This window comes from Cloeon dipterum, chromosome 3 (assembly GCF_949628265.1).
Source record: "Cloeon dipterum chromosome 3, ieCloDipt1.1, whole genome shotgun sequence".
In the NCBI taxonomy this organism is placed as follows: domain Eukaryota; kingdom Metazoa; phylum Arthropoda; class Insecta; order Ephemeroptera; family Baetidae; genus Cloeon; species Cloeon dipterum.
In genome coordinates this window covers 11,987,940-12,013,262 of record NC_088788.1, presented here as the reverse complement: position 1 = coordinate 12,013,262, position 25,323 = coordinate 11,987,940, and the positions used below count along the sequence as shown (strand labels likewise).

At 39.3% G+C, this 25,323-nt stretch overlaps 6 protein-coding genes across 10 annotated transcripts; 3 read left to right on the top strand and 3 right to left on the bottom strand.

The window, feature by feature from the left end:
- Positions 1-3,329: 3,329 nt before the first annotated feature.
- On the top strand, positions 3,330-4,574 carry LOC135940305 (acanthoscurrin-2-like). The gene is made up of 5 exons (XM_065485142.1): positions 3,330-3,466; positions 3,533-3,581; positions 3,642-3,779; positions 3,832-4,332; positions 4,399-4,574. The coding sequence occupies exons 1-5, from the start codon at positions 3,461-3,463 to the stop codon at positions 4,407-4,409; spliced, it is 705 nt and encodes a 234-aa protein (XP_065341214.1). The 5' UTR covers positions 3,330-3,460; the 3' UTR covers positions 4,410-4,574.
- Positions 4,575-6,359: 1,785 nt separating this feature from the next.
- On the top strand, positions 6,360-7,751 carry LOC135940303 (uncharacterized). 2 transcript variants are annotated; one of them, XM_065485141.1, is made up of 6 exons: positions 6,360-6,469; positions 6,536-6,584; positions 6,646-6,765; positions 6,818-7,051; positions 7,097-7,486; positions 7,554-7,751. In XM_065485141.1, the coding sequence occupies exons 1-6, from the start codon at positions 6,464-6,466 to the stop codon at positions 7,559-7,561; spliced, it is 807 nt and encodes a 268-aa protein (XP_065341213.1). In that variant the 5' UTR covers positions 6,360-6,463; the 3' UTR covers positions 7,562-7,751. The 2 variants fall into 2 exon arrangements, with proteins under 2 accessions (XP_065341213.1, XP_065341212.1); XM_065485140.1 differs by having other exon boundaries at positions 6,818-7,486.
- A 146-nt stretch (positions 7,752-7,897) lies between these two features.
- Spn85F (Serpin 85F) lies at positions 7,898-17,184 on the bottom strand. 4 transcript variants are annotated; one of them, XM_065484848.1, is made up of 11 exons: positions 16,995-17,183; positions 15,962-16,608; positions 13,136-13,315; positions 12,882-13,080; positions 12,716-12,795; positions 12,558-12,651; positions 12,346-12,393; positions 12,095-12,288; positions 10,872-11,063; positions 10,319-10,451; positions 7,898-8,455 (listed from the first exon to the last, which is right to left on the bottom strand). In XM_065484848.1, exons 1-11 carry the CDS (start codon positions 17,026-17,028, stop codon positions 8,319-8,321), a joined length of 1,938 nt encoding a protein of 645 aa, XP_065340920.1. In that variant the 5' UTR covers positions 17,029-17,183; the 3' UTR covers positions 7,898-8,318. The 4 variants fall into 4 exon arrangements, with proteins under 4 accessions (XP_065340920.1, XP_065340921.1, XP_065340919.1 ...); XM_065484849.1 differs by having other exon boundaries at positions 12,567-12,651; positions 16,995-17,182; XM_065484847.1 differs by having other exon boundaries at positions 12,095-12,393; positions 16,995-17,184.
- A 2,209-nt stretch (positions 17,185-19,393) lies between these two features.
- On the bottom strand, positions 19,394-20,415 carry LOC135939723 (protein FAM32A-like). The gene is made up of 3 exons (XM_065484249.1): positions 20,234-20,415; positions 19,878-20,055; positions 19,394-19,782 (listed from the first exon to the last, which is right to left on the bottom strand). The coding sequence occupies exons 1-3, from the start codon at positions 20,311-20,313 to the stop codon at positions 19,660-19,662; spliced, it is 381 nt and encodes a 126-aa protein (XP_065340321.1). The 5' UTR covers positions 20,314-20,415; the 3' UTR covers positions 19,394-19,659.
- A 106-nt stretch (positions 20,416-20,521) lies between these two features.
- On the top strand, positions 20,522-23,315 carry Nup35 (Nucleoporin 35kDa). Its single transcript, XM_065484247.1, has 7 exons — positions 20,522-20,633; positions 21,010-21,109; positions 21,169-21,311; positions 21,447-21,698; positions 21,755-22,010; positions 22,858-23,043; positions 23,104-23,315. The coding sequence occupies exons 2-7, from the start codon at positions 21,017-21,019 to the stop codon at positions 23,176-23,178; spliced, it is 1,005 nt and encodes a 334-aa protein (XP_065340319.1). The 5' UTR covers positions 20,522-20,633; positions 21,010-21,016; the 3' UTR covers positions 23,179-23,315.
- A 1-nt stretch (position 23,316) lies between these two features.
- Positions 23,317-24,831, bottom strand: Hou (GID complex subunit 8 homolog protein Houki). The gene is made up of 5 exons (XM_065484248.1): positions 24,661-24,831; positions 24,346-24,486; positions 24,095-24,291; positions 23,840-24,037; positions 23,317-23,779 (listed from the first exon to the last, which is right to left on the bottom strand). Exons 2-5 carry the CDS (start codon positions 24,464-24,466, stop codon positions 23,594-23,596), a joined length of 702 nt encoding a protein of 233 aa, XP_065340320.1. The 5' UTR covers positions 24,467-24,486; positions 24,661-24,831; the 3' UTR covers positions 23,317-23,593.
- Positions 24,832-25,323: the final 492 nt, after the last annotated feature.

Below are 25,323 nucleotides of genomic sequence, written 5' to 3'. Positions count from 1 at the left end.
AATAATTTTATTGAACCAAGTGAGAAAATTAAATAAATAGTCCTACAATCCAAATTGCGCTGTTGGTGAAATAAGGGAATTATAAATTTAATAAAACATTTTAAAGTGAACATGCACGATAGCTTTTTACTGTGTGGATTTTAACTAAGATGGATAGCTCAAAGTGGTAATGATTGAAGAGGAAAAAAGCGAATTTTCCATGTTCATCGTTGGAAATAGCTGTCTTTTTATTTCGGCCGTCACCAAAGTTACCAAAGCGACTCTGTGCCATGAATGTTTTTCCTGAAAATATTTTATTAATTTTCCTGTTGTAAATTTGATGTTGCATTTTGAGTAAATTTTACAGCATGAATTCATTCCATTTTTACTATTCCAGGCATATATAAAAAGACAACTAGTTTTCAACAAGGAATATATGTTTGATTTTTTCTTCTCGCATGTTCTCGAACTGCGCGCAGCAAGTTGCTTTGGCCCCTCAGGCGCCTCATCAGCTGTATTTAAACTGCAAAAAAAATCCACAAAAGAGAATTAGCTGCAGATGTTTTTGATTCGTCGCCGTTAAAAACGATTGACTGCACTTATTTCTGACAATGGGCACAATTATAAAGAGAGCAAAGTGACGAAATCTTGTGAATCCCGCCGCCACAAACCCTCCTCCACAAAATTTAAGGGCCTAAATTCAATCCTTTATTTTCAAGCTGTTTTTTTAAAAGTGAAATTCTATACTTTTAGAAAAATATATAGAAGTAAGCGATTAGCTGCCCTATGGTTTTATTATATTAAAAAGCCAAGACAGATGAGAAGAAGAACTGCGCATAATTTATAATTGATCATATCATTTCAGTTTATCAAGGGAATCGCAAGGAAAAAGTGCAAATAATCAACTGCTAAAAGCGCAGGAATGAGAAAAAAACACCAGGGTCGCAGAAAATGCAGCGCCGTGTGTTCAATATTTGTGATTCACACACTCATCGTAATTTCTCGGTGCTCGATCTCCTCGTCCATCGGTGCATGGCGAATGAATGAACTAAGCAGCGGTGAGGTCCAGCTCATCAACTAGGCCAGGGCCGTCCTTGCACTCTCGCTGTTAGCCGCGAAAAATGCTCGAGCAGAGAACCTTGTTGCCGCGGAAGATGGGATAGATGCAAGATGCTGCTTGCGGCGGTGGCCGCGGAGCCGTTCACTCTCACTTGCGTATATACAATGAATGCACTTCGCCGTGCGTGACGAAATTGGGCTCCGACAGACGCGTCGGCGACAATGCCGCCGCAGTAATGATCATCGCCGCGCATTTCGCGACACACTCTGCCAGAAAAATTCGATTCGATTTACGCTCGCAACTGGAGCATTGGGAAACGCCGCCGTCGCCGCACTTAATTATTTGTCCTTTCGCATTGTTCTCGATGTCATTATATTCACATCTTTTTAGTTCACATGCATACACGTTCATTGCGAATTCGAGACACTCGTCGCCCGTTGTGTTGAATTAATCGTCACCGCGCGGCACTTATATTCTGCGCGCATTTGAGACGAAAATTATTTTACTGTCGCCGATGACACGCACGGCTGGACTACATTATTATTTATTTATTTTCAGACACTGCAGATGGATGCAATTCATAATTTTCCTTTCACTCCTTGCAACGAGGTTTTTCGGAACAGCTCCGCGTGGAGATTTTCCCTAGATGTATATGCCGACGATGACCTGGGTGTGCAATAGCAGCAATGTTGCAACTATTTTACTTAATTTCATGCTTTCCCTGAATTAGCCACCAAAAGGCATTATTCATTGTGTGTTGAAAAAAGTAAACGTGAATTTGAGAGCAATTGTTTCTTTGAATCCAAAATTTGTTATGAATAGCATGACTAATAACTTAATTAAAATTTCGCAGCCTCTCGGTGACTTTTTAAAAAACCTAACGAAATTAGGTGACTATCAAGGAACGTTATTTTCCTGCTGTTGTATTTGTATTAATCGTGTTTCAAAATATATTGCCAAAAAAAACAAGTGAGGAAAATAATTGTCAGAGAAATTAAAAAGAGAAATTTCTGCCATGAGAAAACTAAATTTTAGTTAGTTTAGTCACTTTTTTGGGGCAAAAGATATTTCGTAAAAGCTGCAGATGTCACTTTCCTGAAGACTCTCTCGGCAATCAAATGTAAAATATTTACATTTTTTTTATATGAAACTAAGTTCATTAATTTATTTAAAAGAATTAAAATAAAATACATATTTTGTAAATATATAATGAAATTAACTTTAACAGACTGTCGTTTCTATCGATTACTCAGTGTTAAATGTGTCGTTTGCCACAGCGGATGATAAAATCGACCACTTGGTGGAAGAACGCTTATTATAAATTATTTTTAGTTCAGTAACTGCACTTAATGATAATGATTATGACCTGATTTCGTATTTCAATAAAGTTTCTTGCATTAAAAAGGATATCGAGGTAATATAAAATACCATCTATATGAACTGGCAAAAATTAATTAAGTTTTTAAACGTCTATGTTTTTACTTATTATATTCTTTCTGATTCTAAAAATTAAAATTTTAGCCATTATTTTGTCTAAACTTCTTTTATTTAAAATAATCTGAATCGATACCTCAATCATCTTTCATTATTATTAAATTGCTCCAACGTCCTTGCTGAGCAAAAATTGGGCCGAAAAATCCCGATTTTCACTGCATCCAATTTGTTAAGCAAATAATATTGCACTAATTTCACGCACCTACGCTGCTTCACGAAATGCTCGAAGGCCATGCGCTCATCTTTTCACGGAAGAGCGCAGCGCAGCGGGCGGATATCAGATTCTCCTTAGCGTGCCGTCTTATTATGCTTTTTTTGCGACGACATCCTCACCTCTGTCAAAAATTAATGGCTCGGCGAGCAGTTCAAGATCAAAATATGAAGGTGTGCAATTCTTTTTTCCCCTTCGATCTTGTCTTCCTGGATTGGAAATAAAATCTTTTACAGGACGTTGCTTGTTATTCCTAAATGCCTCGGAGGCGGATTCTCCGAGCAAATGACGCAAACAGCGAGCGCAGGTGCTACAAAATTATTTCGTGCACCTTTTGTTGTTTTATTCGTGACATGGATATCATGTATTAATCTCGCCCTTTCATATACCTTATCCGAGGCAGATGTGAACGTGTTATTAGCGTGCTTAATAAATCACGCGTGGGTGTCTGCACGGCCTGAGAGCAAGATTTGGAAAAAAAGAATTCACTTTTGACTCGCCGTGAGTGCGACCATGCGAAATGTTGTGTCGCTGCAACTCTTTCGTCTGCGGCGCGTCTTCATCAGCCCCTTCCACTGCGCGCGTTCTCAGGTGCAAATAATGCAGCGCGCTGAGAAAGTGAGTGGGTGATCTTGAGTATATAAAGCCAAATTCATGATGATGAGATATCAAACAACCACCAGCGACTGAACAAGAAACACTCAGTCGTTTGCACCATGAAGGTAAGGCGTGAATAGCAATTTGCAAATTCAGTTATTCAATTTTGACACCAATCCAAAAAATTCCAGCTCTTTATTATCGCTGCGGTGATCTCCGTCGCCATCAGCCAGGCTTATGGTTTGTCGCTCATTCATCTCTCCGTGCTGGGAATTTAATAATATTTTAATATTCGAACAGGCGGATTTAGCGGAGGCGGCGGTGGCGGATATGGTGGCGGCGGCTACGGCGGCGGTGGTTTTGGATCCGGCGGCGGCGGACATGGAGGCTGGTCCGGAGGTGGCGGTGGACGCGGCTGGTCCGGTGGTTCAGGAGGTGGTAAGATGATTCCAACCAGTTTCGAGAGCGGATTTTTAATTATTTATTTCAGGCTTTGGAGGCGGCGCCCCGCAGATCGCTAAGGTGATCATTGTCAAGAGCGGTGGAGGCGGTGGATTTGGATCCGGCGGCGGCGGATACGGAGGTGGTGGCTACGGAGGCGGCAGCCGCGGCTGGAGCGCCGGAGGCGGTAGCGGCGGATACGGAGGCGGCAGCCGCGGCTGGAGCCTGGGAGGCGGCTCTGGACTTGGAGGTGGCTCCGGAGGCTGGAAGATCGGCGGAGGAGGCCTTAGCGGCGGATTCGGAGGTGGCTCCGGAGGATGGAAGCAGGGAGGCGGCGGCAGCGGCTGGAGCCTTGGAGGCGGCAGCGGCGGATACGGAAGCGGCGGATACGGAGGCGGCTCCAGCGGCTGGCAGCCGGCCGGTCGCGGATTCGGCGGTGGCAGTATCGGAGGCGGATATGGCGGCGGTAGCATCGGCGGAGGTCACGGCGGCTGGTCCGGCGGCGGCTCTGGTGGATACGGAGGCGGCAGCATCGGAGGAGGCTCCAAAGGTGCGGCTTTAGTTTAATTTAAAATTGTCTTCATGGTTTCTAATTTCAATTTCTGCTTTGTTCCAGGCTGGTGGTAAACGCAACAGGATGCTTTAACGCGGTCAAATATTCCTTACCAACACCAATGGAAAATGAACATACACCGCCTGCGTTGAGTTTGCTTCAGCCAAGCGATTGTATACCAAAAATGTTTTAATGATCCCAACTGCACAAATGAAAATAAAGCATATGTTTGTAGAATATTTTTGTAAAAAGTGAAAAAAATCTTCTTTCTTTTTAAACACCCACATCAAAATCAGGACAGCCGCATTGAATCACTAAAATCAAACCTCCTAATTTAACATAGAACCCATTTTAATATGATGCAACTCTACTTAATACCAAACTCTACGGGAGTTCAAATGAGACATGTTAGTAAGATTTATCTCTTTGTTCGCTTTATTTCTCTTAACAATATAATCAAATATTCATTTTTTTTTCCTCAAATCATTTAACACTTAATGTATATAAATAAAAAATATAATAAAGTCTAACTGTAATGAAAAATCCATCAATATTGTCACTCAAAGATCCAAAAGTTCAAATTCAAATTTTAAATACTTTTTTTTAATTTTGAGCTCCTTGTCACGTTTATAGCACAACGAAGCGAAAACTAAAACAAGAGTCCTTTTTAAAATTTGAAACTTCATCTTTATCAATATGTTATCAAACATATCTAACCTTATTAGAAATCTGGAATTTGCATCTCACTGCTGCGCGCAATGTAATATTATTTTACCAACGAGATACAGCACCGGATAATTTTTACTCCACAGTAGTCACAGCACAGATATATTTGATATTTTAAATCCCTTTGAGATCAATTTTCTAACAGTGTACGGCGGATAGACGAAATTTAATTAATGTAATTTTATGGCTAGAGGACACCCACGACTTGACCCATGAATAAAAAACAACCAACAAAAAGCTCCCCAAACCTGCCTATTTGTTAAACCTCGCCTGTTTAGAGTGGATCTTAGCGCTTTACAGGCCATCAATGGAGAAAATTTTCATTGTTTGATATAAATACCAGTGATTCAATTTAAGTCTATATTGTTTGTTCAATTTAGCAACAGAGTATGTAATATGTATCTGATTCATACTATGCAATAATGAAATCACTTGGATTACACATTACGCAGATTATAATGCAAATTTATTCAAAAAATTAAACGGGCCGCAGGTTCAGTGATATTTTGCTTGGTTTCGATTCCTCGTCGCGATCAATTCAAAGGTGTGCAAATTATGAGGAAAATTTCCCTTTGGGTGAAATAAATCCCGAGTTCTTGAAACTCGATTAGCATGCAAACTTTGCAGTCAACTTTCTCGCAAATTAAAAAGGCAGCCGCCTGGTAAAACTTAAGCTTTTTCGCAATATTCAGAGGAGGATAAGAGATGAATAAAGTTAAAAAAATTTCACAATTTTTCTGTACAGCTTTACTTTTAAAAGGTAAATGTCATTTTTGAAAAAATAAAACGTTTCAGTCGAATTTTGGATGAACAGGATTTCTGCAGACACTTGGATACGGGAGCTTTTGTGCAACGAAGAAAAAAAAACATTATTTCTTTCTCCATTCAACTTTAATGATGCGACCAACTTACTTGAGCACTTTCTTATTTTAAGTTTCGAGACTAAGTGAAATGAGATGCAACAATGATGTGTATGGACTAATTAAAAGAAAAAAGCTTAATTTCAATCCTGTTAATAATTTCCCAAATTTAATTTAAATTGATTGTTCATTGAACTGTTTCCTCGTTAATCTGATTCAATCAGAAATTTTCCCGCAATCCTGATTATTCTTGTCTTCATGAAATTTAGAGCTTGAAAAGAGTTTCAAAAGCATTCTAGCTGTGTTTTTCCTGATTTAGTAGACCGATTTGTTGTGCCAACTGCAATTCTTTCATCTACAGTGCGTCGATCTTCATCAGCCACTTCCATTTTGCGCGCGCTCTCTGGTGCACATAATGCAGCTTTCTGCTGATTGTGAGAAAGTAAGTGGGTGCGATCTAGAGTATAAAAAGCCAAATTCTTGATGATGAGCTATCAAACAACCACCAGCGACTGATCAAGAAACACTCAGTCGTTTGCACCATGAAGGTAAGGCGTATAAATCTTGACTAATTTTTTTTGTTCAATTTTAATAACAATTCACAAAATTTCCAGCTCTTTATTATCGCTGCTGTGATCTCCGTCGCCATCAGCCAGGCTTATGGTAAGTCGCTAATTCATTTCTCCAAGTGGCATTATTTAATAACAATTTAATGAATCAACAGGTGGATTAAGTGGAGGCGGCGGTGGTGGACATGGTGGCGGCGGCTACGGAGGCGGTAGCTTTGGATCCGGCGGTGGCGGCGGCGGCGGACACGGAGGCTGGTCCGGTGGTTCAGGAGGTGGTAAGTCGATTTCAACCAGTTTCGAGTGCGGCCTTTTTAATTATTTTTTCAGGCGTTGGAGGCGGCGCCCCGCAGTTTGCTAAGGTAGTCATTGTCAAGAGCGTCGGAGGCGGTGGTTACGGATCCGGCGGCGGCGGCGGTGGCGGCTATGGAGGCGGTGGATACGGAGGCGGCAGCCATGGCTTGAGCTCTGGAGGCGGAAGCGGCGGATGGAAGCTGGGAGGTGGCTCTGGACTCGGAGGCGGCTCTTCAGGCTGGAACTTGGGAGGCGGCTCTGGACTTGGAGGTGGCTCCTCAGGCTGGAACTTGGGAGGCGGCTCCGGAATTGGAGGTGGCTCTGGAGGATGGAAGATCGGCGGCGGAGGCCTCGGCGGCGGATTCGGAGGTGGCTCCGGAGGATGGAAGCAGGGAGGCGGCGGCAGCGGCTGGAGCCTTGGAGGCGGCAGCGGTGGATACGGAAGCGGCGGTCTCGGCGGCGGTAGCAGTGGATGGAAGGTCGGAGGCGGAAGCGGTGGCATCGGAGGCGGTTCCAGCGGCTGGAAGCAGGTCGGCGGTGGCAGCATCGGGGGCGGATATGGCGGTGGCAGCATCGGAGGCGGATATGGGGGTGGCAGCATCGGAGGCGGATATGGCGGTGGTAGCATCGGCGGAGGTCACGGCGGCTGGTCCGGCGGAGGCTCTGGAGGATACGGAGGCGGCAGCATCGGAGGAGGCTCCAAAGGTGCTGCTTTAGTTTAATTTAAAATTGTCTTCATGGTTTCTTATTTCTGATTTCAATTTTGTTTCAGGCTGGTAGTCACCCCCGCCAGGATTCTTTGACGTGGTCAAATATTCCTCACCAACACCAATGAAACACGAACATACACCGCCTGCGTTGAGTTTGCTTCAGCCAGCGATTGTATACCAAAAAATGTTTAAACAATCCCAACTGCGCATATTGAAATAAAAGCATATCGTTGTAGCATATTTTTGTAAAAAGTGAAAAATCATCTTTTATTTTATACCCATATCAAAATCAGGGGAGCCACATGAATCACTAGCCTTTTATAACTTACTTGGAAGAGTTAATACGCAATTTAATGAGTTTTAAGTTGCTACCAAACTCAAAATGGGGGATCAAATAATAAGACAATAAAATTTATCTCTTTATTGTTTCACTTTAATGATACGAAAAGAATTCCACTTTAATTTATTTATCAAGTAATCATCACTTACTATATAAATAAAAATACATTACTAAAATTAAACATCCATCAAAATTGGAACTCAAACTTAGCCAAGATCCAAGGCACATTCAAATTTTGATTTTTTTGGTTTATTTTTGCGGCGAATTCTGAGCTCCTTGTCACATTAAGCACTATTTTTATAAATTAAATGAAGAAAAGTCTTTTTTGGAAACTTCTCCTACGGAAAAAATCTAAATCTTGCACTTTTCCAGCACTCTTGAGTTCAAAAACTCCTCCAAAAATGCAGTGTCTCCTTCAATCACTAACCACGCAAATATGTCGCCCTCTCTCGCTTACTGACTCTGAGCGAAGTCAACGGTGTTTTGGTCAAAATATCCGCTGCGTGGTGGGATCTTCAACTTTGCCGGCCAAAAGGGCGACTTGCGACGGACGGTCAATGACAAAGTACACGAAAGGCCGCATGGCATCAAAAACCTCGGTGGTGGATCGCGCCGTAATTACTCCTGCAATTTTAAGGCGAAAATGAGTTAGCTTAATTCTGTTCAAATAGAGAGGCCGCCGAGTGCGTGGTTTTTTTTTGTATGTTTTGGGGATTAAATATATTTAAGGACGTTTGGTGCAGCTAGCACTTATTCGCCTCAAGGCGCGGGCAACTAGAAGAGAACCTGTCATTTAATTTGGCAAGGTGTTTACGTTCTCTTTGGCATATATTTCCAAGCAGAGAAATCTGCTTAGGTCATTGTGTACGCCGGGATTTTTATGAGTGCAGGAGACCACAGTGGTCATCTGCCAAAGAGCACTTTTGCCAATTCCCAGAGATTCACCTCTGACGCTTGATGTCTATAGTGTTTTAATCGAATGCATAAGATTTTATTTTAGATTATTAGCTTTCTGCGCGTAGCTTTACTATCTCTCGCGTAATTGCAGAGATCTTGCACTGCTGGTTCGTGCAGTTTCTGGTTTATGACCTTACAGATATAAATGTAATTGTTTTAGTAGCATTTTGAAAAGACTGCTTTGCTGCAAGTGAGCAAAGATAATCGACCTGCTTGCTGTGCATTGCGCCGGTGCATCCTGCCCGCGAGAGGTGTATACTTTCGTCGACTCTCGTGTGCAATACGCATTTCAATTAATTTCCAGCGAGCTCGTTGCCTTCACTATCCCCATTAAATAGTCATTACACCGCAACGCCTCTAGTCGTGTCACAGGTCGAGGATTCGTGGCATGCAGAAAATGAGCTTTTTGTTTCGTAACAAAGTTGTAGTAATTATTCAATCATAACTAGGACAATTTCAATATTTCTTTTATAAAAAAATCACGCTAATGTGGAATGAAGTCTCTCATGGTTTGTTGCAACTGTAAAGTAAAAGCACACATAATTCTTATCACTTTTTTCCTTTCTATTTTAGAAATTTTAGGTAGAATTATTTCTAAATTTGTAAAAAACCAAAATTGCAAGACATATTTTCGGTTTCAAGATTAAATGAAATGCCAAGTTTTATAATTTTATTTTAAATTGAGCCCTTGGACGATTTAGATATTATATTGGCGATAAGATACGCGATTGAATTCAAATTCTTTAAGTAAGATCATAAAACAAACTTTGTGCCAACATAACTTTGGCTCCAATTCAAGAATTGCATGTGAAAAAAAGGTTGGACATATGTTCAACAACTCACTTTCATTTTCTGCTTTGCATTATTCATTTCATAGGCTGGGATTGGATATCGGGGCTTATTGAAAGACTCCCATTGTGTTGTGCGCGAAACGTTTTTAAATTGTCCACGAGCGGCTCGTCGGCAGCGTCAGATTGCAGATAATTGCGAAATTGCATAGGAAGAAGATCGCGCGCATCGAGAGTGAATGATGACGGTTCTGCAAGGGTGATTGTAAAGGCCGAGGTCTTTATGGACAGAACAAAAGCGAAATTGTCACATTGTTTGCCTCCAGCAGACCATTTCACACCCGCAACTCCTTTCACGCTGAGCCGTCATTATACGATAAATTAATTAATCGTCGCGCGTCTCGACAAATAAATGATTTGCGCTAATTGGTCTGGGAAATGATGGTGGTGACCCCGCTAGCCGCTAGTGATCTCTATTGTTGGAAAAAGATGTTATTTTATAGAGGATGCAATTTGCCCAGGGCAAAGGCCTTTAACACGCGTGCGGGAAGTCCCTAACAAAGTAATTAAAGTTTAATTGCGCATGTAGACCAACTAGATAACCTCTCTGACGTGCTGAGTCATTGAATGGTTTATTCTAAGAATTTAATAAAACCACATGGACATTGACTTGTCCTGATGAAGAGATTATATTTTTTGTTAGCCTACAAGCAAAAGGTAAATAGAAAAAAGCAATACTCACTCGTGTTAACTGATTTGACCTTTCCAAAATTCATGTCAATGACCTGCTCGAGATGCCTCACAAAGAGCCCCGGGTCGACGGACATTTTATCCAGTTTTGCGTTTCTTGGGTCGAAAATGTCATGGATGCCAATCTATAAACAAAAATAATTTTTTGAAACACAATGAAAAGACATTACACACAAAGAAAGAAATCGCTTAGGCTAAAGGAAAGGTCACAAAAAGACTCTTATCTCTGTGTGGGTTTATAACTAGGATGGTGCTGAAAGAGAACAATTGAAGATAAAAATTTCCCGCAGTTTCTCCTTCTGGACAGCAGATGTTTTTTTTACTTTCAACGCCCCAGGCCTTCTCTCCAGTTAATTTGATTTTGTGGCTGTGAATTACTTTGCAAAGGGCCCAAGCAGCTGCTGTTTAGAATTAGAAAACGTGCTGTGAAATTATTTTTCCCTTCAATTGTTTATCTGTCCATCAGTTTTAAATATAACATTACGGATAAAGCTGTGGTTTTGAATTTAATTTTATTTAATTAACGAAAATAATGAGTCTCTTACCTGCTGGAGGGCAGAAGTGAGAACGACGGTTCCTTTAGCTGAAAACGACGGTATGGTGAAATGCACGTGGTTAGGCCTGAGTGACCCAAGGACGGTCCTAAGCGGCACTTTAGTCAATTCTTTGACCAATTTCTTCATAGCCATGGGTCGGCCGTCGTACGGCACCAAGACCAGCAGAGCATACCGTGGTTCCTGTGCACGACGCAAAAGAAATTAGTCGATTGCTTATTCACGACTGGCGTCCGCGGCTAGTTGAACTATGCTAATTAGAATCACGTTTCTCCTCGAATGTTGCTTAGGTGGGCAATTGTCGTAATTGCTGTGGTTGTATTGCAAGCGTTAATATCACCAAAGATACAAGATATAATTAATCAGTTTATTTTATTTTTTGCTACCGCATCATAAATAAAATTTGAGAGGGTATCGTAGATGCATTAGGATAATTTTTAATAATGTTGTGTGTTATTTCTTTTAAAATTGTCGCTGGAAAATATTTCAAGGGCTGTATATTATGTGCATTCTTAAATTTATTAAGTTGTTCGCGTCACCCAGTCATAAGTTTTTATTGAGTTGATGAATTTAACAAAAACGTTCATCCGTATTTTACGTAAAATGTTCGTTGCAAAGAGAAAGTGTGAACAAACAATTTTATGGAGCCCCTGTAAGGCAACCTGTGTTGCAGCGGAGTCACGCGGGATGCCCACCCATATCAAACACGAAAGCTAAAAATACGAAAAATACCATACGCGCTAGATAAATGAGTTGTTTCATTATAAAACTAACTAAAGAAAACCACGCAAATAGTTGAATTAATTCCTGTTGGAAAATTAATTAAGGCAGTTGATTCTCAGAATGTATAGCTTCTCCCTCAATGTGATTCTAAACTAAAAGAAAAAAGCCTTTTTGGTGTTAAATGAGAAAATAAACCTGTAGATAATATGAGATATATTTTTCAATTCTCGTCTGCAATAGTTTTTCGATTTATTTAAATACTGGCCGTACAATCTTGGAAAATTTTAATTTCATGTGGAGGAGATCTCATTTACCTCTAACATTAACTATGCTAACCATATAAATGCTTTTGAGGGTAGACTTGGAATTTTAACACAAATAAAAAAGCGAATAAGAATTAAATTGCATAATCCTAACGATTTAAGAACGTTTTTGCCAATTTTTACTTATTGACCAGAGATATAAAAGTTTACTAGAAGAGGAAAACTCACATCAAGAGGCACAAGCGCCGCAACTGCGCTCAGCTGCGGCAGGGAAGAGAAGAGGAGCATTTCTGTCCTCTCTGTCACCACCACGGGCTCGGTGAATTCGCCAGAATAGAGTCGGAACCGCTTCCTTGGTGCCAGAGGGTCGTTATTGGCAGAGGGCTCGCTTGAGCTCGGTTGGGATAGACCGTTGTTCAGCTCTATATCAGGAAAAAGTGCATGGTTGGCTGAAACATATGCACCCTTCATTGCATTACCTTGTTTGTTCGGTTTTGATGGCAGCGCTATGTCTTTCCACAAAGTCACTGCAAATTGGTTAGTAATTGTTAATGCTGATAATATCATCAAAAAAGATTTTCAATGGCCCACTAATAAATAAATTAACAAAAAGTGTGTTAGTTGGTTCTATTGGTACTCAAGCTGGGTATTTTTAAATGCCGTAGAAATTGAAATTGGTCCATCAAATTACATCTCTTACTCGATCTCTTTTTGCGTTTCTTTTCATCTCCCTCAGGCGCTTCCTCTGTTGCGGCCTCCTCGGTTGCCTCTTCCTCCGCTGGTTGCTGCAAAACCAATTCTCTTTTTAATAACCTGTTTTCTCTCGCTGGACACCGCTCCTAATAGTACCTCTTCAGTCGCCGCTTCCTCGGTCAGATTATCGCTTGCAGGCTCGCTGTCGCCTTCGTTTTGTGTTTCTGAGATTGCGGCTGCAAAAAATCGTCTCATTACGTTAATATCATCGATTCGGGTCAAGTCTCTGCGGGCCGTGGTCCACTTCAGTGTATTTTTATACCTTCGTTCTGCTCTTCCGGCATGGGCATTGTTGTAGTTTCTACTTTTTCTGGCGCTTCGGTTGCGGCCTCCTGCTGTTTATTCTCATCGTCCACGTGGTAGCCGTAACTTCGCAAAATTGGAATGAAGTCTTCCCTGAGGGATGTGTTGTTGTGACTCAAATCCACTCCTTGCAGGAATCCATTGTGCTTGAAGTAGGCCTTAAAAAATCGTTATTTAAAATCTAGATTATTTCCAATAATTCAAATAAATTACCTTCAAGTCGCGATGCAAGTCTCTCATTCCGACTCTGACGACCTGAAAGTTCTTGGGCAGGTCTAGGACGTCGTTCAGTTGATAGGCTGTCCTGCCTGATGCACCCTCGCTCAAAACGCTCAGGACAGAAGTGGCTCCGTAGGGCGAAAATACGAAATTTCCCCTCGCTGAGATATGGTCCTGCAACATATATGTTGTTCTTGGTATCAATATTTTGCGGCATTAGTGAATGGCTGAATGTTTTATTTCACGCACAAGCCTACTTTTTTTCGATTAAAGTGCCGTAAGTGTTACACTGGTCTGAGGTTTGCGTCCAACGCGAATTATTGCTATTCCTATAATATCTTATAAAAGCGACCGCATTCTCTTTAAAAAGAAGACTCGCGAAAGTGACGTGACACTTTTTGCACTTGCAATCTTCGTCAATTATGTTTCGCGGAAAGGAAAATTTATAAAATTCCTAGGCTTGTTATTTTGTTATTCGTCATCAAATAAACAAGAAGTCGTAAAACTTTGTTTGGCGCAGCTTTACGGCGAATAAAAACTTTGAAAATTCTGTGCGTTTCCACATGTCTGATGGCCAAATTTTATTGCTTTTCGTTCTCTCTACATCGCAATAGTTGTTTGAAACCGCACGATTCGAATTCAAAGATGAAAAAACTGATTTGAAGCTCCGCCGTTTCAGTGTCGCTCAATGGCCTTGCAATGATCTACAGGTTGAAGGTCACGCTCGCAGTGCAAAATAAGCAGCCCCTTTTCTAACAAAAAGACCTGGCATGAAGGTTAATAATTATAGATTCGGGGTTTGCCAAAAACCGTTCAATTAAACGGTTTAATTGCGCTGCCAATTTGCATATCAATTGGTGCCGAATTTCAAAGCGCGTGAGTGTGCTGACCACGCAATGACCTTTACAGCGATACGTTTGATTGTGTGCAATGCGTTGTGCTTATCTGTTAATCAGAGGCAGCAGATTATTCTGATCGGATGTTACGGGATGCTGCAGGGTCGCACTAATCTAAATTTTGTGCGAAAACGGGGGAAATTTGTTAATTTAAATTAGGTCACTGTGGCAAATTGGAAATTTAAATTTCAATCCTGATTGTGGTTACCCAATTGATCTAAATAGAACTCAACCTTTGACAATGTTTCATTCTCATGAAACTCAGAAAAAAATTTACTGTATGTTCAATTTCTTCGAGTTACAAAACTTTTAACAGGTTTAATTCTCAGGAAGATTAAATTCAATTTTTAAATCCATCACAAATAAATTTGAGTCATTGACAACAAATTCCTAATTTTTTCTAAGTTGAAATTAAATGTAGCTTCCTCAGTGAAGAGAGCTGTTTATTTTTCGTATTTCTATACGAATGTCCAGCTCTTTAAAAATATATTGAGGAATAAACAGCTCGATACACCGAGTAGGCTGTATTTAATTTTAACTGAAAATGACAACTTCGCATTCTTCTGCCTTCATGCAGGCATCGATTGACAATAAAGAGGACCAAGTTAATGCATAACAAGTATTTTTTTTTAAAAAAAGAGAATCTGTTTTATAATATTTAATTTTAGCATTGCACGTGATGATTATTTACTTGAATTATTCATTAAATTGATAATAATTAATTTTTAGTCGGTATACATCAATCCGCAAAGCAGAAAAAAATTAGAGAATTGTATTTTAATTGATTAACTGTTCGTCGCTGGTAGGTTACTGTTTGTTGAGCTTCACTGTAACTGTCGCATGTGAAGTTATTTGTTTCATAGCTCGAGACTGCTGATCAAAATTACTCTCGCAGTGAGAAAATATGTAGATCACTACAGTCAAGTAACAGATTAGATGATAGAAACCGTTCATTTAACCAAACGGTTCTTGCAAATCAATTTTGCAACAAATTATATAAATATACAAGATAAAAAGCATTTTTAATTTTTTTTTAATGAGGTGTAGCGGTCTTTGAATTAATTTATAAAATCTTTAACGTGACGACGACATTTGCAATTTTGGCGAAAATTGCCACCGCACGTTGCTAAATTTTACGTTGTGCAGAGGCCACGCTCGCATCAGCAAAATTTTGCTTCACGAGTATGACACCAGGCAATAAATCGCGCGAGTCCTTCGCACATAGAGCCGGCGGCGTCCTTCGGCCAGCCGGCGGCGTGCTCAGGGTCATTGTATCGAGCCGCTGGCTCAGGGTCCACCCTTGCGTGACGTGTGCCGTCCTCGGAGGGCGATGACCGCCACCGAGTAGTGCCGAATCGCACACGTCAGGCGGAAAATCGGACTGCAGCCGCAGCCGCCGTGTCATTTTGGGGACAATAATAATTATTAAAGCAGGCGGGGATCGGCGAGCAGATAGGCGTGCATCGGTAGGCGCGTGCAACCAATCGCTCGGTCCGCGTCCACTCGGCAAGAGTTGACACACACGCAGATGAAGTTTTATGAGTATGATTCACGTTTCACAATTCTATTGAATTTCCATCGACGCGTAGTTTTGATTCCAGATATTTATTTTTCTTTTTGCGAGGGTTCAACAACCTTTTGCCAGTGGAAATGAAAGGATTGTTCGGATTATTTGAAAGGATTTGGACAATACTATGATTTTTTTCAGGGATTTTGGTAATTGCAAAATTTGGGAATAGAACCTAAATGAAACATATTATTTTTAGCTGAGCGATTGTGAGTCAATAAAAAATTGAATTTTCCAAACTAATCCTATAAAAACATAAACTCAGCCGTACCTTCGTCTTTGTAGAGAAGCGTAGTTAGATATGTAGGAAAATATAACAATTTTAATTTTAACCCCAATCTTAATTTCAAAACTCACCAAGAGCACTTTCGTCCCCAATTTGTTGATCACATCAGCCATAAAGTCCGTGGGCTTATTGGGCATGCTTGGTTCGGGTTTCTTATTGGGCCACACTGGTTGCCCAAATCCCGAAGGGGGTCCGTTAGGCGGACCTTGTTGGTATCCGCCGGCGCCAACCCAGGGTGGCCTGTTTGGTGGGGGTCCGTAATCGCCAGGCCTGCGTGGAGGGTTGCCGTATGATCCCGGGAAGGGTTGCTGCGGTGGCGGCGGTGGCTGCTGGTAAGGTCCGTTGAAATAGGGTGGTTTGTTGTTGTAGTTGGGTACTTTCTGGAAAGGGTCAGGGAAGGGTGGTCGGTTCAAGTTTGGTCCATTTTGTCCGTTTGGTCTGTAGCCCGGGGGCGGCGGCCAAGCGAATTGGTTTTGAGGGGGGCCGACCGGGGGCCCAAAGTTATTGTTGCCGCCGCCGTAGTGGCGCATCTGGGGACCGTACGAGTCTGATAGCGCCTTGTCATTTGCAGAGTCAGGGCCGTTGTAGTGCGGGGATGGCATCCTCCCCTCGGGACCGTCTATTATAAAAGGACCACCAGGGTTTTCGGGGCCGCGTCCGAATTGGAAATTGGACCGGTAATCTTGAGGGTGTCCGGCATGAATGAGCGAGAGCAGCACTAAAAGTACAATTTCGGAGGGCAATATTAGGTAACTTTGAAATTTTGCTACTGCGAAATAGATATTTAAAATTATTTTAGAGATTTGAAACCAAAAGGATTTCATAAATCTAAGAAGATACATTTAAGAGCTCAATTTTCTTTTATAAAATATATTATTGGTTTGTTCACAATTATCAAGCTCTTCACTTGAATGTTTATTTTGAATATTGATTGTCTTTAAAAAAGGTTTTAAAATCGATAAAAATGTTTTGAATAAAAATATTACCACTAATAATTATTTTACAAAATTAATCTTACTTTGCAAAAAATGTCCAAAAATTAAAACTGTATTATGCATTCCACATGAAAAAACTTTTAAAATAATTTTTCTGTAGTTAACTCACGGAACGAGAGAAGTAAATCCATTTTCCAAAGCATTTTTGCTGTTCACTCTATACTGGCTGGACACTAACAGCAAGTCGCAGTTTTTGAACAACACACACTCACACACACGAGAGCACCAGTCAGGAAAAACTGCAGAGAGGATGGAACGATAGAGAGAGAGGCAGAGAGCAGAAACCGCGACACGCAAACTGCTTCCCCCACCTTTAGTATTTTTAATACACGCCAAAATCAGATAAAATCACAACTGAAAAGGAAACCGCGAGAACTGCAGCACTAATGGCGCATCTAATAGGCAGACCTCTTTTGATCCTAGCTTTTTTTGCAATTTTCACAAATGATATATATATTATGTTTAACATTATTTTATCAGTTGTGTAGAAGCAAAAAAATATATTTTGTTATTTGCTGCTTGTGGTTATAATTTAAATCATGAGGTTCTGATCTGTAAAATACTGAGATTGTTATTTTAATAAAATTTACTTAATTCCATTGACCATTCAAAAGTATTCCATATTTTCATCAATTGACTGCTAAAGCGTTCATTTAATAAATATATAATATATTAATATTTGACTAAGCTAGCTGCACTTTTCTTTTTTCTTTAAAAATTCAAATTCCTCTTTTTTTCCTAGCACTTTGAAAGTGCATAACAGGTGAAGAGGTATCTTTCTTTAATTTAATTGAAGGATAAAAAGTAACGAAACACGCAAATGTTATTTATAGTGTAAATTGAAAAAAACAATCTTACATTTATATGCCTTGATTTTAAAAAGAAACCGTCGTTTCCGCGATTACAGAGGTAACCAACTACATGGTGTTTTAGCAATTTTAACTCCAGAGGAATTTGAAAAATAGTAAAAAATTGCACACAGCATAAATACACTAAATTAGGTTTTGGCATTATTAATAATTCAGTTACTCAAAATTTAAAATCCAATCGACTCAATATATAAATTTCAGCTTCCTTGGTCAAAGTTTTTCCTAATGGGCTCGCTATTTATAATAATAATAATTTTGCTTCTCTTTTTCGCAATGATGAAATAATGAAATATTTTAGTTGAAAGCGATTCCTAAATTTTAGGTTTTAGTTTAAATATTTTTATACACGCGCGTATCCTAGATTTGTATTTAGTGGAAATTAATAGCTTCCTTGCCTCATGTTGCCTCTCTCTTTCTGCGCTTCCTTAATCGCGCATCTTCATCGCAATATAATACAGAAAGAAACAAGAAGTAAATCTTATGAGAAAATTCTCATCCACACACTGCAAGGACGCCAGCAGAGCGTGACAAAACGCGTGCTTCTCTTTGGTAGACGCCGGCTGTCTTACGTGCTGTTTGTCGCACTGAAAATAATTTATTTTAATACCCTCGACTGAAGCATTTATGCGCTGGCTCGCAATTACTGCATACAGCACATCATTACACGGAAATTTCAAACAGTACTTAACTCACATGAGTAAATTTGCGACTAATGGTGAACTTTTTTGGAATGAATGACCTTTTATTGTTCAATTTTCCCTGTAAACCAAGGATATAATATCGAATTAACAAAGTCATCAAAGTAACAAAAAAAATGAGGCTATTGTTTTAAAAACAGGCAGTAAAGATTGCAACATCGGATAGACTTTTTGATACTGGAAGGCCTTTTACAAATTATAAAAAGCTTACAAATTTTATGCTTTTTTGGAATTGACATTTTATGTGCTGATTTTAATTTTATTGCACAGAAAGTGATTTGCTTTATAGAAATGTTCAAAATTGATCCAAATTGTTAATTCAAAAGTAAAATTTTTAATTAAAATTTATTTGTGGATAGATTTCCGTTGCAAGAGTATATTTTTTTGCGACGTGAAGAGACAGTAAGGAAAAAATGCAAGAGCTGCAGGTGCAGAGTTAAGCAATGAGTGTAAAAAGAAAAGAAAAATAGCACAAAAATGAAGGAAATTCTAAACTGGCTACCATTTGAGCAAAATATTGCATTCAGTTTATTAGTATGTTGGATAAAAAATAAGGAAACAGTGAAGATCCTAATTATTTTTCTGAGGAAACTCGAAGTGAGTCGTGGTCACGCAGCTCGGACTGGTAATTTATACAGCCAAATAACAAGGAGTAAATTTGGAGTGATCTCTTTTTACTTTAACGAAGTACAAGTTAGATCATAAATAAGAATGATATTTGCAACAAAAAATTGGTTTGAATCGGACGAAGAGATTCTGCCCCTCTATATATATTCGCACATGAAATTTTGCAACTTTTGTTTCTAGATTTCCATGAAAATCATTAAAATAAGGTTTCAACCGTGAGATCTCCACCTCCCTATTTGCACATAAATTAGATGTGAATAGGGCCACCAATAAATTGGTCGTCAATCAAGTAGGTATGAACACAAAATGAAACATTTCTTCACGTGGATTCTCTTACGATAACCATAGTTTAATTTCACAAGAAATATTTGATTTAATTAAAACCAATTCAATGGTTGACACAAAGAGAAATCATTACAATCTTGATCAAGTGGCGGATTTACTATAACCAAGTTATTAAGCATTACACCTTACAAGTAACGGAATTACACTAATTATATTACAATTTCATAATTTCATGTGAAAATATAATGTCGTACATATTGTAACCCAAAAATCCAGTTTGGACAAAACGAACAATTCATTTTGTCCATGAAACTTTGGGGATATCAAAGTGCTCTGTGAGATTGTCGAGGTGTCTATTGAATTCTTCTACTCGTTGTTTGTGGGTTTTCATCGCCTTGTTGTGGATACGCTCACTTTGCTGCAACAGATGAATTGAAAATTAATATTATAAAAACAAATGGTGAATGGAAATAAAGTATTATTTAGCATTACATAAGAGTAAATTCATCTTACAATTTTTTCTTGCTGCTTTTTGAAGGCCAGTTCAGCTTTGGTGTACCTTCTTTCGGGGTTGCTAGGGTTGTCAGCCGCATCCCTCGAATCCGCATCATCCTCACTACTTTTAGCTGCCTCAACTATTTTAGGTATTCGCAGCTCTAATTTCTTCTTGTGCTTGTCCTTCCTCTTCTTCCTGAAGCATAGATATTGAAACGTGAAATACATAATTTGTAAAATGATACGTATGATATATATATCATACATAAATGAGTTTATACTGCGATTATAGAAATAAAGGGTAGACAGACAATTAAATATGTAAATGAAACGAAACTGGTGCTTAAAATATATTTTTTAGAGATGTTCTTTACTTTTTGGAAGCACTTTCAACTCCTTCGTTTTTCTTTATCTTCAGTTTTCCTCCTGCGAAAGCCGCATATTCATCTTCCATGATTGTTGTCCTGAATTACACCAAAGTTTACTCTGTAGCAAGTTCACCTCGTTTGCTGCTTTAAATAATATTCTTAGTGATTTGTTATTCTCAGTGTTTGTTGTTTTTGTACGATTTTTACGAAGCCAGAAACAGAAACAAAACTAAGTCTCATGGGAACGCCCCCTTTCCCCTTTTGTGCGCATGCGGAACCTTGCTCAGCCATGCTGCGTTTTGCCACCGCCAACAGCCGCTAACTTTGAAAAACATTAGGTTTCAAAACGGCGCTTTTCACAAGTTCAGTTTCGCAGTTTTAACCAAATTATTTGCAACCACAGGAGGTAATATTTTTCGTCTTACTGTCATTTTCAATAATATCTATAAAGACATTGGGTTTTGTTTGAATTAATTTTGGTCTTTGAAATCATCATCACAAAGAAATTCAAGATATCATACATAAATCAGAAACCTCAGAAACTAACTCGCATGACAGGACAAGGACACACAATAACCATCAATAAAATTTGTAATACATATTGTGTTCCAGGTTTGAATTTACGTTGTTTGGTGCTTCATTAAACATCCTGCTAAACCCACATTATAAGAAGTCTGTTTAGATCTTTCAAATTCAAAATTTTAACGCCGGAAAAAGGTAAAAAGAGAACGACAAAATTTACAACAGTAGCTGAATTTACTCTGTAAATTTTCCATTTTTAGTTAGAAAATGGAACCAATGGCACTAGGATCCCCTGGCAATGTGAGCCCAGCTTTTGTACCAGGATTTCTGATGGGAGATCCCACATCAGCAACAAACAAGGCATGTTTTTGGACATCTCGTGACAGAAATGATGTTAATACAAACTTCCTCTTTTCCAGAACCCATCCTCTCTTGAAAAATCAAACACTCCAACTTCAACGCAGACAACACGCAGAGTGTCTTTTGCTCCTGACGTGTACTCGCACAGTGGCCAACTCAACTCGCCCTACTCAGGGTCCCCGCTCAATCCACTTAGAGCACGGTAGTTATTTATTTGAACACACGGTTAAAATACTATCCTGGAGTCCTAGGATGGTGCGCTAGTGTGAAATAAGAAATCATCCAATGAATCACGATTTTTACCAATTCAATGTTTGAAATCTCTCTTTCGATGCAGTTTGGCTGGAAATGCACAGGCCGGTGCTGCTTCGCCTCAAAAACGAGGGCCTCCAATAATGAGCTTGAGCGACGTTACAAACACTTCATTCCAAAATCAGAGCATCCTGAGCCAGCAAAACGCAAGCTTTTCTTCCAATCAGAGCCTGGCCTTCAACCAAAGCCAGTTGAGCAACACCAGTTTTGGACAAAGTCTGAACAACACCTCTATTAGAACTGCAGAGAATATGGTGTCGCCCTCATTCAGTGATTGGTAAGAGCTGTTTTAAATTATGGACACGAACAGTTTTTTCTCAAAACCGATCATAGGGATACAAATGACGAAAACAAGGAAGGCGAGCACTGGGTCACTGTTTTTGGATTCCCCTTTACAATGGTACCTGCTGTACTGACGTGGATCTCCAGCTGCGGAAACATTGTTGTGCGGCACGTGCCAACTTCTCCCAAGGCCAATTGGCTTCACCTGAGATTTGCCAACCCTGCAGAGGCCAGGCGAGCGCTCGGTCGACACGGCGGTCTCCTTGGGCTTGACACTATGATTGCTGTGGTTCCTTGTACAGATAGGGTAATATTTTTTCGTATGGTTTATTGATCCTGTGCGTTACGAGAATTTTGCTACCTGTTCCTAGTAAATCAGCGCAGAGCTTGAAAGCCATTTTTTGACAGTTTAAATTTCATATAATTGCCTTTTAATTTTCTGTTCTGATGCCAGCTTCCAAGTCTAAGTCGGAGGGTAGATTATAAATCTCCGCATAAATTAGAAATAAATATAAAATAGCACTGCATTTATTTTAACTACCGCTTTTTTGAACCCTGAAATTTTCTCAGTACCACCTCAATTCCCACCTTAATACCTTAATCATGAATATGAAATGCTTGATTAAAGGCCTAGTCAAACCAAGGTTAAGCCTTTTTGGTCTGTGGTGCAGAAGTTACTACCCAAAAATATTATTTGTTAAGAGTTACTTTCTTTTATATTATTTGAAAGAACAGCATTGGTGTATTTTCAGCGCATTTTTCTATTTAATTACTGAATTTCTGAATTATCACGAAATCTGATAATTAACTTACCCTGAACCGTTGTCTTTAAATTTAAATCTAATTTAATCTGGCTTGTTAAGAGATATTTATAGACCAAGAAATATGATCCAAAAATTAAAGATGCAATTTTTTAAACTGTGCTGTCAGTGATCATAAAATTTCAAAACATTTTTTCACTATAAATTTTAACCTCTCTCCCAAGTTTTCCTATAGTTTTTCAAATAAAAAATATTTATTTATCACTTCGTTGCAGTGCCAAAAACATTAACGCAGAATTTTAGGTGTTGCAAAATTTACTATCCCTGTAAATCAGTCTCGAGACAAGACAACTGCTTGAATTTTGCTAACTTTGTAATTTTCCTAATCACCAGGCTATTGTGCAAGGGTGGAGGAACAAGATGATGTCGTCTCCTGGGCCAAACAACAGCTTTTCAGAAGCTGGCGGCACTTTCATTTACTCCTCCTCGGCAGCTAACACGTCCTGCCTCAACTCGCCAGTCTATGGCAGCCCGTTGAACTCCAGTATTAGATCACTTGCTGCCAGCCCAGATATTTCTGTGAGTTTACAATCAACTAACAATAAGATAAAATTTAAATATGACGTGTTTCGTCATTAGGTGGAGTCGTCAGTTCTTCCGAGAAAATCTACTGGCGTGGTTTCCAAAGCTATGGATTATGTTTTTGGATGGTAATTATTTCAAATGAACAAATCATCTTACTAGAATTTTTTGCTTCGACATAAAGTTTCTTCAGAAGAACATCAAGCTGCTAACATTATTATTTGATAAATAAATATTATCTCATCCATTCAAGTTTGAGAGAAACAGAAGTTTTGAAATAACCTTTTATTTAACATAGATCTGGTTTAACTCAACATAAATATTTAGTTGAATTCAGTCATACAAGCTATTTTATATCACAAACAAAAAAGTGACAATTTTCATCAAGTTTATATACAAAAATCTTGCACTCATTACCATAGGTAGCAAAATGTGACAGTTTTGTAAGATGTTAGGTAATCTCCAATAAAGTATCGAGTTTTCTCCTGCAAGATATCCATTCTACTTAGCCGTAATAGAAAGCATCAAGCAGAGAGTGGATCATTTGTCACTTAGACATGTCCACTTTGTCTATTTTAGCGTCGGCCAGGTCCACCATTTTTGGATACTTGATTTTCTTCTTGTCCAGCTCCTCCTGCGCCCACAGAATCAGCCTCAACAAGTCAGCCAGCTTGGGAGAGGTTGCCTCTTGGTCTTCCATGCGCAAAATCGCCGCGTTCAGTTCACTGGCAACCTTTAAAATGGACAATTATTATTTTTCACAGCCACGACCAATAAATTATCAACTGTCTACCTTTTGCCTGTGTGCTGGCTGCAGCAAATCACTGAAAGGGCATTGTTCTGGCTGCTCAAAGCCGAGAAGGGCAAGTGTTCGCTCCAGTTCAGAGAGAACAGCTTTGTCTTCTTCAGCAGCCTCACACAAGTGCTCCTGGGCATAACCAAGCGCTTCCTCGACGCGTCCTGCCCTGATCAATTCGATCAGTTGCAATTGCTGCAAATTTATATCAAAATATTATTTTCTTTCCTAATAAAACTCGCTACAATATACCTGAAGATGGAAATAGAGGAATCTGTCATTGTCCAGCAGCTCAGGGTGCAGTTCGTTGACCATGGCGACGGCAGCCTGGATGTTTCCTGCTTGGATGGCGTCCCGAACGCGAATTCGGTGGTCTAGCGAGTTCAAATCGACTGTTGGCTCCACACCAGACTCTTGTTTGAATTTTTCAGCAGCCTCCTTAAACCCCTCTTTGGAACCAAATTTAGAACCTTGAATAATGCTTTTTAAAAATGCGGTTTTACCAGTGACAAGGTAGTTCATGATAAGTTTGTTCATGTCTGTGCGGTTGATGTTCAATCCCTCAAGTTTATTGAGCCAGTTCTCTCTTGAACTGGCTAAATTATCCAGGTAGTTGCTGCTCATATTTGCCAGCGGATATCAGTCTGGAATGGTGAGAAATGGAAAAAAATAAAATTAGGAGTCCTTGGAACATTTTAAATGAGCCACAAAATTCGAGAGGGGTAAATTGTGAAAGTCACTGAACTTGGAGCCTTGAGAGTGGAAAACTACACCTCAAAATAGATTTTAAATTTGCATATTAGTGTACCAAAACTCACTATTTTCAAAATTTGGAAGCTCTGTCTCCTAATCAAGACAAAGCACCGCCGGAACGAGGCTGCAAAACTGCAGCAAAATTTGTCAATTAATACTCGATAAGCAGGCAGTCAGTGAACTGCAGAGAAGAGATCCATTTGATTGATCAAAACATCAACAAACAAAAGGGGATCTTGTGTGATTATGGAAAATTGTCGCTTTTAACATTGCTCGCTAGATGGCTGCTGTACCACTACTCTGCACAACACAGCTCGCTTCAAATTGCTTACGCGCAGTGGGAAAATAGAAGCCACCTACAAAAAATCTCTAGGAACATTTTTTTTTTAGTTTTTGAGCATCATATTTTTAAACTTTTTTAATTTGGCTATAACGAATTTTATCTAATTTTTAATTTATTTTAATTTAAAAAAGTGTATCCGTAATTCTCTTGTTCATGTTAAAAATCGTACAAATGGAAAAATACTGGATTTTGGGATTTTCAAAGTTTAAAATCAGATTTAAATATTTAATCTCCCTTATTTTGGTATTTAAAATACTTAACTTCAATCGATCTTCTAAAATTTCTGAGCAGACTATTTAAGTCAAAGATTTTCTGAACGTACTAAATTAATTGAAATATGTCATATTCATTGCTTTATATAAGAATTTTGCGATATTATCCAAAA

Bases quoted from the DNA above. Each gene is read 5' to 3' on its own strand.
- LOC135940305 (XM_065485142.1), top strand. The intron at 3,582-3,641 runs GTTTGTCGCTCA...ATATTCGAACAG, and splicing joins CGCCATCAGCCAGGCTTATG to GCGGATTTAGCGGAGGCGGC. The intron at 3,780-3,831 runs GTAAGATGATTC...TATTTATTTCAG, and splicing joins GTCCGGTGGTTCAGGAGGTG to GCTTTGGAGGCGGCGCCCCG.
- LOC135940303 (XM_065485140.1), top strand. The intron at 6,585-6,645 runs GTAAGTCGCTAA...ATGAATCAACAG, and splicing joins CGCCATCAGCCAGGCTTATG to GTGGATTAAGTGGAGGCGGC. The intron at 6,766-6,817 runs GTAAGTCGATTT...TTATTTTTTCAG, and splicing joins GTCCGGTGGTTCAGGAGGTG to GCGTTGGAGGCGGCGCCCCG.
- Spn85F (XM_065484847.1), bottom strand. From the start codon at position 17,028: ATGCTTTGGAAAATGGATTTACTTCTCTCGTTCC. The intron at 13,316-15,961 runs GTGAGTTTTGAA...TATATGTTGCAG, and splicing joins TGGGGACGAAAGTGCTCTTG to GACCATATCTCAGCGAGGGG. The intron at 8,456-10,318 runs GTGAGTATTGCT...TTAAAATTGCAG, and splicing joins GGTCAAATCAGTTAACACGA to GAGTAATTACGGCGCGATCC.
- LOC135939723 (XM_065484249.1), bottom strand. From the start codon at position 20,313: ATGGAAGATGAATATGCGGCTTTCGCAGGAGGAAAACTGAAGATAAAG. The intron at 20,056-20,233 runs GTAAAGAACATC...TCTATGCTTCAG, and splicing joins GTTGAAAGTGCTTCCAAAAA to GAAGAAGAGGAAGGACAAGC. The intron at 19,783-19,877 runs GTAAGATGAATT...CATCTGTTGCAG, and splicing joins AAAAGCAGCAAGAAAAAATT to CAAAGTGAGCGTATCCACAA.
- Nup35 (XM_065484247.1), top strand. From the start codon at position 21,017: ATGGAACCAATGGCACTAGGATCCCCTGGCAATGTGAGCCCAGCTTTT. The intron at 21,312-21,446 runs GTAGTTATTTAT...CTTTCGATGCAG, and splicing joins CTCAATCCACTTAGAGCACG to TTTGGCTGGAAATGCACAGG. The intron at 21,699-21,754 runs GTAAGAGCTGTT...AACCGATCATAG, and splicing joins TCGCCCTCATTCAGTGATTG to GGATACAAATGACGAAAACA.
- Hou (XM_065484248.1), bottom strand. From the start codon at position 24,466: ATGAGCAGCAACTACCTGGATAATTTAGCCAGTTCAAGAGAGAACTGG. The intron at 24,292-24,345 runs GTAAAACCGCAT...TTGGTTCCAAAG, and splicing joins CATGAACTACCTTGTCACTG to AGGGGTTTAAGGAGGCTGCT. The intron at 24,038-24,094 runs GTATATTGTAGC...ATAAATTTGCAG, and splicing joins TCCTCTATTTCCATCTTCAG to CAATTGCAACTGATCGAATT.